The 11,178-nt window shown below is 54.7% G+C and overlaps 1 protein-coding gene across 1 annotated transcript in view; it reads right to left on the bottom strand.

The window, feature by feature from the left end:
- Nucleotides 1–229: 229 nt before the first annotated feature.
- POLE (DNA polymerase epsilon, catalytic subunit) overlaps nucleotides 230–11,178 on the bottom strand; it is a 32,219-nt gene continuing 21,270 nt past the window's right edge. Inside the window, exons 33-48 of the mRNA XM_042805667.1 lie at nucleotides 7,352–7,505; nucleotides 7,165–7,271; nucleotides 6,156–6,332; nucleotides 5,521–5,744; nucleotides 5,174–5,394; nucleotides 4,354–4,558; nucleotides 3,714–3,887; nucleotides 3,305–3,430; nucleotides 2,640–2,772; nucleotides 2,343–2,526; nucleotides 2,099–2,227; nucleotides 1,798–1,991; nucleotides 1,379–1,579; nucleotides 968–1,093; nucleotides 753–842; nucleotides 230–549 (exon numbers count right to left, since the gene is read on the bottom strand). Coding sequence (XP_042661601.1) covers nucleotides 436–549; nucleotides 753–842; nucleotides 968–1,093; nucleotides 1,379–1,579; nucleotides 1,798–1,991; nucleotides 2,099–2,227; nucleotides 2,343–2,526; nucleotides 2,640–2,772; nucleotides 3,305–3,430; nucleotides 3,714–3,887; nucleotides 4,354–4,558; nucleotides 5,174–5,394; nucleotides 5,521–5,744; nucleotides 6,156–6,332; nucleotides 7,165–7,271; nucleotides 7,352–7,505 — 2,559 coding nt within the window. The 3' untranslated portion in view covers nucleotides 230–435. The remainder of the gene's footprint in view (nucleotides 550–752; nucleotides 843–967; nucleotides 1,094–1,378; nucleotides 1,580–1,797; nucleotides 1,992–2,098; nucleotides 2,228–2,342; nucleotides 2,527–2,639; nucleotides 2,773–3,304; nucleotides 3,431–3,713; nucleotides 3,888–4,353; nucleotides 4,559–5,173; nucleotides 5,395–5,520; nucleotides 5,745–6,155; nucleotides 6,333–7,164; nucleotides 7,272–7,351; nucleotides 7,506–11,178) is intronic.

Below are 11,178 nucleotides of genomic sequence, written 5' to 3'. Positions count from 1 at the left end.
ACAGGCTGCATCCACACATGTGCTGGCAGGGAGCTGCTGTCGTGTGAGGGGCCAGCATTCTCCCCACCGGTGCTGACAGCCCCTTCCCCAGGAGCTGGGGGGGGACAGCTGGGGGCCCCCCAGCAAAGACACAGCTCCCTCCCCCCCCCTCCCCACCTCCAGCTGCAGGCACAGCCCACAGGTGAGCCCACACTCCCTTCTTCCCCCCTCCCCCAAAGCTACACCTGCCTTCTACAATCCATTTATTTATAGAAATTCAACATTAAAACCACACCTGGGGGCCAGCACAGACCTGGGGAGCACAGCTCCAGCCTCCGGTGCCCCCTGACCCCCGTCACAGTCCCAGGCATTGCTCCTGCCTTCCCTCCCTCCCGCCGCACAGCTCCCCTCGGGTCTGGCACGGGGCAGAGCGCAGGCAGGAGCAGCCCCCCCACCTCACTGCCGGAGCTGGGGATTGGTGTGCAGCAGCCACTCAATGGTTTCCAGCAGGTAAGCCATGCCGTAGTGCCGGGAGATGTTCTGGAAGACGTTGATGTGGTCCATGAAGGTCTAGGGAGAAGGGAGTAGGGAGGGAAGGAGGCTGCCCAGCACCCCTGGGTGGTGGGGGCTTGGCCAGAGGGCAGCACAGCAGGTCCAAGGGGACAAGCAGTTACAGAAGCAGCAGGTGAGGAGCAGGGCACCACAGGGCTCCTTGCTGTCCCTTGAGAAGCTGCTGGGACGAGGCTCAGGTAGACAGGAGGGTGAAGGCCTACCTGGGAGGAGATGGTGAGGGCAAAGTCTCCAGCACAGCTGCAGTACACGGGCATGTGCGTCTCCTTCACACCATGACACTTCTTGCACACCTGGAAGCCGAGGACTTTTAGGTGGGCCAGGAGATTAGGCTGAGCCCCTCTGCCAGGGGCAGAGTGAATGTGTCTGGCCTCAGCCAGCCAGGGGGATGGGCAGAGCAGGGGAGCCCCACACTCACCAGGTCCTGCAACATGAAGGCCATCAGCTTCTTCTGCAGGGCTTCCACCAGCGCTGTTTCGATGACATTGGAGTCGTACTGTGCCTGGCAGTTGGGGCAGATCCAGCTAGGCAGCACCAACCCATCCTAGGGGCGAGTAAGAGGGAGGTGAGCACCAAGAGTCCCAAGCACTGGGATGGTGTAACCAGTTTCTCGTAAGGGCAGAGCATCAGCCAAAACCAAGGGATGCTCAGACCTGTGACCAGCTAGAAAAGGAGCTGAACAGGAAATGGCCTTTAGGTGAGGTTGATCACCAGCAGCAAGCAGAGTTGCAAAGCAAAGGAGATGAGAGAGAAGAGGGGTAACGCGATTGACTGGTTTGCAGCGTTGCCATGCTTGGGCCGCTGGTATCCCCAGGGAAAGGGTCAGTACCTGGGAGAGGGCAGGGTCCTTGCACAGGTCCAGGTCCCTGCAGAAGTTGCAGTTCCTGCAGATGACTTCAGGGAGCACGTAGGAGCGGCAAGGGTCCCGAAACTGGGCTGCTTCTGAGAACTCGCCTACCTCAATGAGGCGCAGCAGGTCCCGACGCAGTTTGTTCACCTGATTGGTTATGTTGGCATCCAGGGAGAGGACCTACAAGAACAAGAGCCAGGTGAGCCTACCAACAGAGAAAAAGTGTCCTCACCAGGACAGCTCATACCCTTGTGACCTCAGATGGATGCAGCGCAAGACACCCTGGTTGTACATCACTCCTGGAGGAAGGCTGAAGCAAATCTGAGCCATGGACAAGGACCAGAATTTAAGCCCTGATCACAAATCTTCAGAGAAAGGGCCTGGCCCACCCTGCTGACCTTGCAAACGTATTTGATGAACTCCAGAGCCGGGTTGTTGAGTGGCAAATAGGAGCCAGGCAGCACCGGGAACAAATCTGAAGGCTCAGTGGCATTACGAGAACCAGCCATCTTCTTCTGGATCTTCTGGGTGATGGTGAAGAAGCTCTGGGTGAGCTCATTGGCCACATAATCCTGTGAGAAGGTGATCATGCCTAGAGAGATGGAGCAGAGAGCACTTGAGCTGTATGGTGGCATACGAGGACAGCAAGGTGGATGGCTCTCCACCTGCACCAGGGCTGCCCCCTGGCTCGGCACTCACCGGGCATGGACCCCATCTCCCCCAGCACCTCCTGGGACACCTGGCTGGTGCTCCTCTTGACCGGGGTGCTCCCGGGGGCGTTGCGCCGCAGCTCCTCCTTCATGCTGTGGTACACGGCCACAATGTAGGCTGGGGAGACATAGGCAAGGCTCCAGCTCCTGCCCATGCCAGCAGCCACCTCATTCCAGGCTCTCCCTGGCACAGGAGACACAAGCAACCTCGTCCCCTCCCCAGTTCAGCTCACCCGACACGATCATCAGGAAGTAGCTCTGGCAGGAGGCTGCCTGGGGCAGGTATTGCGCGATGTTCCAGTTGTTCTCCAGCAGCTCCTCCACGTTTGGCTCCCCTTCCTCCTCTTCTCCCGCTGCTGCCTCCTCCTCCTCGTCCTCGCTGTCCTCCTCCTCCTCTTGCCTCTTGCTGATGTCCTTCTGGAGGAGCCAGTGATATTGCAGTGGGTCCTCATGCCCAGCCAAATACCTCCCCACTCAGCTCAACCCCTAGCACCCTGCTCCTGGGGGACTGAGCACTTCCCATCTCTTACCTCGCCGTAGTGGATGCGAGAATCCACTTTTCCCTTGATACCTCCATAATTTGCTGGATCCATCCAGAGCAGGAACTCCCAGCAGCGGGAGAAAGAGATGGTCAGAGAGTGGAAGATCTCTTTGGAGTGGATGCTGAAGGGAACAGACTGCAGTTACCTACAGCATCGGCATCATCCCTAGTTCAGAGCCTTCTCTGACGAACACCACAGGGAGGAGGTGGTGCTGGCAAGGACAGAGAGGGTTCCCCTTTCCCATCCAACCACTGGTGGATACCCCAGGGGAAGCCATCCCCCAGGAGTTTTTGCTCCCTATGCTTATGTTGAGGTGCCTGTACCATGGCTGGGGAATTGAGAGCCAGCCAGGGGATGAGGTGCTGGGCACCTCAAGTTCTCCTGAAGGTCTCTTCTGTATTGAATCCTATGACTATTCTTGGAATATTATCTATAGAGGACAGCTAAGGGACAGGTCCCTACTCCAGGCATGACACCAAGAGAACTGGGAAGCCTTAGCCCTTCAGCAGCTTTGCCAAAAAAACCTTGAAATTCGGTGCTGAGTTCCATCAAAAGGCAAAAAATCAGCATCCTCCTTCCTGGCACTGAGCCCTGCCTCAGCTCCGTCATGCGGGAGCCCCATCTCCAGGCCCAGCTTGGCAAGTGCACCCCACCTGTTGATGATGTACTCCATGTAGCTGATGGCGTCCTCAGTGCGCCGTTTCTTGGTGCACAGAATGATGCGGTTGAAGTTGGCGTAAACCACCGAGGAGCCCAGACGCTTGAACTCAGCCACCAGCCTGCAGGCAGGGCACAGGAGCAGGAGTCAGCGGGCAGGAAGGCAAAGCCTGAGCAGCAGATGCAACCCGTGAAGACGTGCCGAGCCAGCACAGTCAGGGGTCAAAGCACCTCAGTGATGCCATGCCAAGGGAGCTCACCCAAACGGTACGGGAAGTCCAACCTACCACCCACCTCTCTGGAGGCTGCAGCACAGAGTGACTGTGGGTGCCAACAGCATCCCGGCCACTACCACACCTGTCCCTTCCCTGTTCACCAGCCTGGCACGTTCCAGGTCTCACTTACTGCAGGAAAAGCTTCTTCATCATGTTGTGGAGTGTGCGGTGCAATGCTGGGTCGTAGAGCAGGGAGGAAGGAGACCGGAGCCAGCGGTAAAAGTGAATGACCTGGTTGTCTGCGTAGATGTTGTGATATTGCGTGATCTCCTTCACCCAGCTCACCACCATGCTCTTCAGAATCCTGCAGGGAGCAGAGATCAGCATCACCCCACCAGCCACAAGCGACCCCTTCCAGACAGAAACAAGTTTTTTGATATGCTGGAGGATTCAGAGAGGGAACTGTGCCAGAGCAGAGATGTGTGAGCCCTTAGCTCATGAGCCACAGGGTAAATAAACATGTGTCTCTATAACCTGGTGGAACAGAAAGAAAGGAGAAACAGGAAAGGGCAAAGTCTTCACCAACATCCCCATACATCTGCTGGATGAGCCACCAGGCATTTCTGAGCCCAGGATCTTCAAAAATCTGTTCAAGATGCCTGTGCTGCCCTCAAGACTTTCATTTATGTTTACAGAACCCCACAAGCCCTACTGCTGATACAAGTCTGTGAAAGGATAAAGCCAGGAGGGAATCAGAAGCAGGACCCCCAAGGGGACATGACAGGATGGAGGCCAGATACTCCACCTCCTGCTGGCTCCTAGAGCCATACCTGAAAGTGTTGGAGCAGAGCGCAGTTTCGTCATAGCTGGCCGGGATGTTGGCAGCTTGGTTCCCTGTCACCATGTCTTCTAGGGACGCCTGCTGAATCACGTCAAAGCTGATACTCATGCTGGAGCCTCCTTCCATGTCGTTTATGTGGTGGGACTGCAACACGGTGTTTACAGCCAGGCTCTGGATGTCCAGCTCCAGACACACTAACAGCAAACACAACCTCTCAGCAGGCTGGCAGGGCAAAGGACCAGCAAACACACCCTCCCTGCCCCTCTGCCAGAAGTGTTTTTCAGTTATAAGGCTGATCTATAGGTGTTGCTGCACCAAGTGGGGAGATGTTTTCACAGCTGTGACTGTCTTGACTAGCACTTGTCTTCCAACAAGATTTCGACCTATTAACCCTCTGGGGACCACCATCTTTTTCTGGAAGATGCAGTAGAGGAGCTCAGAAGAACTGACTACCACTCAAGCTGCTTCTGCCTCTGAGAAAGACCTATCCTAGGGTCAAGAGATGACCAGTTGACTTAGTCTGTCCTTGGGCTGACACACTGCAGTTGGTCTTCTGAGTGCTGCTGTCGGTGGCCATGAATTGGGAAAGAATTTGCATTTGGATGCCTGCACACATTACAGGTGAGACCTCCCTGCCCCAGGACACGCCCTTTGCATGCACCTTGATCAGACTGCTGCTCAAACGCCAAAGCTGGTGGTGACTACTGTCAACACAGAGGCTCTTTGGAGCCAGCACCCATCCCTCCACAGGGCTTGCAGGGGATCCATCTCTGCCCCCACTCAACGCTATCACCCTACTCCCTCCACACCTGTGGAGTAGCAGCCAGGGTTGTTTATCTCCATGGAGGCTCTCTCGTCAAACTCCATGACTAGGCGGTTGTCATCAGCCTCCTTTCCCCCCAGGTCTGGGCGGGTTGTGGGCGAGAGCCACAGCAAGTGGTTGTGACGATGGAGGTGGCGTGAGAAGAACAGGTCAGAGCCGAAGGTGGAGATATCATCGGGGAGGTTCCCAATGGGGATGTGATAGTACCTGGGGCACAGGGAGGAGAATGGTCATGGGGGCGAGCACAGCTGCAGAGAAGACAGGGACCAGGCAGCCTCCCGTGGTCCCATCAAGGGCACAGCAGCCCCAGCGGGACGCAGCCGCCCTGAGCACCTGCTCATCTCGAAAGCCTGGGACAGGCAGGTGTCCAGGTTGAGGTAGTGGCGGATCATGCGGCGGGCAGCATGGCGCTGCCAGTCCAGGACCGAGTAGCTGATGTCATCTACCAGCCGGATGGGGACCAAGGGGAACTCCTCAATGACAGGGATCCCACTTGCCAGCCATTTCAGGCCCCAGTTAGACTGCACAGCAACCAGCGTGGGGCCCCGGCGCTCGTCCTGTGTGAAGGAGAAGAGGATGTGTCCTGGCACACGTCTCCAGCAAGTGCCTCTGCTGAGCAGGGAACTGGCAGCGCCGGCTGCCCCATCCCCACAGCAGGTCCCCGTGGTGGGGACAGCACACCCCAGCACTCCTGAAGCACCCACCTCCGCGCAACCAGCCCTCCAGCTGAGCACAGGGATGGGGGGAGATACTGAGGTGGCTTCACTGTTGGCACTGACCTAGGTGAGCTGCCCCAAGCAAGACAGAGCCTTTGAGCAACGGTCACTTCTACCCTTGACTTTCCGGTCAGCAGCTAAATGCAGGCGCTGTTGGAACTGGTGCACCATTGCCTTCCACAGCACCCTCCCCTTCCCATGTGCCTGCATGGACAAGGTCCCACAGGGACCTTCCTCGCACCTTCATCTCACCTTGTAGCCCAGCAGCAGCCGCTGGATGGCTCTGTAGATGGCCTTGGGGTCGGTCTCGGCACGAACTTCAAAGGTGTGCTTGTCCGGGGGCAGCAGCTCTTCGCCCACCTTCTCTAGCAGTGTGCTGCGCTCCACCGAGAAGAGGGTGGCGAGATTTGGCATCTGGTTGCTGCGTACCTGCACCCAAGAGGGACCAGGTCAGAGCTGGGGTGAGAGGGACCCCAGGCTGTGAGGTCCTGGGGGGTCTTCCCTCTGCACATCACAAGATGCCTTCCACCAAGCTCCACCAAAACATGGCAGGGATGCTTGGAGAAACTTCCTGCTGCCTGACCCTCCATCACAGAATGGTTTGAGTTGGAAGGGACCTTTAAAAGTCATCTAGTCCAACCCCCTGCAATGAGCAGGGACCATCTTCAACTAGATCAGGTTGGTCAGAGCCCCATCCAACCTGGCCTTGAATGTTTCCTGGGCATCTAAAACCTCTCTGGGCAACCTGTTACAGTATTTCACTACTCTCATTGTAAAATATTTCTTCCTTATACCTAGTCTGAACCTACCCTCAGTCAGTTTAGAACCATTACCCCCTATCCTACCACTCTAGGCCTAGCTAAAAAAGTCTGTCCCCATCTTTTTATAAGCCCCCTTTATAGTGGCCTTCCAGGGGCCTTAAGATCTCCCCAGAGCATTCTCCTGTCCAGACCAAACAACCCCAAATCTCTCAGCCTGTCCTCACAGCAGAAGTGTTCCAGCCCTCTGACTTCTCCTGGCCTCCTCTGGACCCACTCCAGCAGGTCGACGACTTTCCTGTGCTGGGGACTCCAGAGTTGGACACAGTTCTGCAGGTGGGGTCCCACGAGAGTTTACTTCCATCGACCCGCTGGCCACGCTGCTTTTGATGCAGCCCCGGATACGGTTGGCTTTCTGGGCTGTGAGCGCACATTGCCAACTTGTGTTTGGTGTCCCATCCACTGGTACCCCCAAGCCCCGAGCCTCTGAAATCCCCCCTTACCTTGTCCAGCACAAAGACGGCAGCTTTGCGCTGCGAGGGGATGAAGAGGCCCAAGAGTGCCTTGCTGCCCTGGGAGCTGTGGTAGAGGTAGATGTGACGAATACTTCCTAGGGACACAGAGCATCAGTGGTACCCGGGGGCAGCTCATCCCAGGTGCCCCACGAGCCCCTCTCCCAGGGTGCCTCACCTGGCTCCAGGTAAGTGAACTGGGCCAGCGAGCGCATCTCCAGGTGTTCAATGTCAAAGGTTTCAGCCTCTCGCCCTGCCAGGTGCCTGACAAGCTGCCTGCTGACCATGCACACACAGCCCAGGCGGATCAGGGCACGGAAGAGGAGTGGCACCTGTAATGATGAGGAGAGACGTGGTGGAACAGTATTCTGCTACAAAGCTCCTCTCGCGGGTTTCAGACCTAGAACAGCCTGGCATAAAAACCACAGGTTGGACACATCTGAGGTGCCTCCAGTATGAGTTTGGTATTATCACCCTTGCCAGTGCTGGAGATACAGAACAGGTATCTTAATTTTTAACTCACAGGTGTTCCTACCTAGCCCCAGATCCCCTCATCAAGGGTAGCAGCAGGAGGACTGCACTTTGGAGGATGTGTGGAGTGATATCTGGGCAATCTTGCAGCCCTGCAACTTGTGGCTTGGCACTTCATCTGAGCCAGCAGATAATTGGCACAGTGGGAGATCCACCACCGATTCTCCCTGTTTTATTAAGACTACAGTTGTAAAATCCAGCACTGCAGAAGACTCCTCCTGAATAACTTGCTGTGGGACCTAGTCCCAAAACAGTGAAAAGCAATAAACAGTCCTTGCCTAATCACGCTTCCTTCATGCCGGTTTTGATTTTATAGACCCCTAGTACATCCCATTTTCAGATCTCTTCAGCAAGCCAACACATTCCCCTGTCCCTTAGTTCCATTCCTGCAAGGAAGCCAATCCCTCCCTTGCATCCTCCTCATCATTCTTCTGTGTTAGTCCTGCTACGTTTTTTGGAGACTGTGCTCAGAATTGCACTGGAGATGTTTAAAGATCAAGACGGATCTTTCCTTGCCCAGGACTGTGTCCAGCTAGGTTCTCTGTATCTATAAGGATGGAAATGCCACAACCCTCTAGGCAAACTGCTTGATGACCCTTGCAGGAAGAGTTTTTTTCTAATGTTTACATAGAATTTCCTATGTTTCACTTTGTGCCTGCTCCCTCCTGTTCTCTCTCTGGGCACCACTGAGAAGAACCTGGTTCTTCTTTACTTCTCCCATCAAGAAGGTCCCCTGAGCCTCTTCTCGAGGCTGAACAGTCCCAGCTTGCTCAGCCACCCCTTGCACAATAGATGCCACGACCCTTTGATCATCTCACTTCCTTTTATATCTTTAAAACATCTCCATGCCCCTTGTTTTACTTCAGTTACTAATTTTAATTTCCTTTTAGCTAACTGCTTCTTGATTTTACCTAGTCCCACTTATTAAATGCTATGGTAGTCAAGAGGACTCAGGTTTGCTACCAGATCTCCTACAAATATGACGAATTTGTGTACATGCTAGTCACTTTGGACAAGTAATTTGAAATAAGTTTTGGGCTCTGCTTACTAAACTAAGAGTTGTCCCTTGCCTTGGGCAACCTTCATCCACTAGCTTGCCAAGCTAGTGAAGAGGGCTTTAAACTAACGTTGCCAGGGGTGGGAAACCTCAATCCATCCCACTCCTACCAGCGTGATGCCAGTGCCAGATGCCCAGAGCCTGGAGAGGGGTCACAGGGCAGCAGGAGAGCACCTGAAGAGCAGCAGAAGGGAATTGCAGCCAGCAAGTCAGCTTCCTGGGGGGCCTAACTTAGATGGCTCTATGCAAATGCACATAACATGGGGAATAAACCAGAGGAGCCAGAGAAGCGTGCACACCTGCAGGGCTACAATTTATTGGCGTCACGGAGATGTGGTGGGATGGCTCCTGTGCCTGGAGTGTTGGAATGGGGGGATCCAGGGGCTCCTGAGGAAGGACAAGCAGGGGAGACAAGGCGGGGAGACTTGCCCTCAGTGACCAGCTGGAGTGTAGGGAGCTCTGCCTGGGGAAGGGTGAGGAGCTGACCAGGAGCTCCTTGTCAGGATTAAAGGAAAGGCAGGGACAGAAGATGTTATAGCGGGGGTCTGCTACAGGCCACCCAAGCAGGTAGACCAAGCAGATGAGGTCCTCTATAGACAGATAGGAGCAGCCTCATGTTCACAAGCCCTGGTCCTCATGGAGGACTTCAACCACCCTGATATCTGTTGGAGGGACAACGCATCAAGGCATAAGCAATCCAAGAGGTTCCTGGAATGCATTAACACTAACTTCCTTGCCCAGGTGATAGAGGAGCGAATAAGGAGAGGTACTATGATGGACCTTGTTCTCACCAACAAGGAGCTGGTGGGGAGTGTGAAGCTCAAGGGCAGCTTTGGCTGCAGTGACCAGGAAAGGGTGGAGTTAAAGATCCTTAGGGCAGTGAGGAGAGTGCAGAGAAAGCTCAGTACTCTGGACTTCAGAAGGGCGAACTTTAGCCTCTTGAGGGATCTGCTTGGCAGAGTAACATGGGATAAAGCCCTAGAGGGAAGAGGGCCCCAAGAAAGCTGGTTGATATTCCAGGATCACCGCCTCCAAGATCAGGAGCGATGTAGCCTGACAAAGAGGAAGTCAGGTAAGAATACTGGGAGGTCTGCATGGATGAACAAGGAGCTCCTGGACAAGCTCAAACACAAAAAGGAAGCTTACACAACATGGAAACACAGACAGGTAGTCTGGGAGGAATAAAAAGAAACTGTCCAGGTAGCCAGGAATTAGGTTAGGAAGGCCAAAGCCCTGATAGAATTAAATTTGGCCAGGGACATCAAGGGCAACGAGAAATGCTTTTACAGGGATGTCAGTGATAAAAGGAAGACTAGAGAAAATGTGGGCCCCCTCTGGAAGGAAAGGGAGGCTTGGTCATCCAGGATATGGAGAAGGCTAAGGTACTCAATGACTTTTTTGCCTCAGTCTTCACTGGCAAGTGTTCCACTCACACCACTCAAGACACAGAAGGTAAAGGCAGGAACTGGGAGAATGAAGAACCGCCCACCATAGAAGAGCAGGTTTGAGACCATCTAAGGAACCTGAAGGTGCACAAGTCCATAGGACTTCATGAGATGCATCCATGGGCCCTGAGGGAACTGACAGATGAAGTGGCTAAGCCACCATCCATCATAGTTGAGAAGCTGTGGCAGTCCGGTGAAGTTCCCCCGACTGGAAAATGGGAAACAGAACCCCATCTTTAAAAGGGGAAATAAGGGAGACCCAGGGAACTACAGACCAGTCAGTGTCACCTCTGTGCCTAGTAAGATCATGGAGCGGATCCTCCTGGAAATTATGCCAGGGCATGTGGAAAATGAGGTGATTGGTGGCAGCCAACATGGCTTCACTAAGGGCAAATCATGCCTGACAAATTTGGTGGCCTTCTGTGATGGGGTTACAGAGCTGGTGGATAAGGGAAGAGCGACTGACATCAGCTACCTGAGCTTGTGCAAAGCATTTGACACTGTCCCACATGACATCCTTGTCTCTAAATTGGTGAGACGTGAATGTGATGGATGGAGCACTCAGTGGATAAGGAATTGGCTGGATGGTGGCACTCAAAGACTTGCAGCCAACGGCTTGATGTCCAAGTAGAGAGCGGTGACAAGGGGCATTCCTCGGGGGTCAGCATTGGGCCTGGCCCTGTTTAACATCTTTGTTGGCAACATGGACAGTGGGATCGATGCACCCTCAGCAAGTTTACTGATGACACCGAGCTGTGTGGTGAGGGGACACGCAGGAGGGCAGGGATGGCATCTAGAGGGACCTCGACAGGCTGGAGAGGGGGGCCCGTGCAAACCTCATGGAGTTCAACAAGGCCAAGGGCAAGGTTCTGGACGTGGGTTGGGGCAATCCCCAGCACAAACCCAGGCTGGGCGAGGGGCGGCTGGAGAGCAGCCCCAAGGAGAGGGACTGGGGGGGTTGGTGGGGGGAAA

The sequence above is a fragment of the Tyto alba genome, unplaced genomic scaffold, assembly GCF_018691265.1.
Source record: "Tyto alba isolate M040663 unplaced genomic scaffold, T.alba_DEE_v4.0 Super-Scaffold_44, whole genome shotgun sequence".
Classification (NCBI taxonomy): domain Eukaryota; kingdom Metazoa; phylum Chordata; class Aves; order Strigiformes; family Tytonidae; genus Tyto; species Tyto alba.
This window is presented reverse-complemented; position numbering and strand designations above follow the sequence as displayed.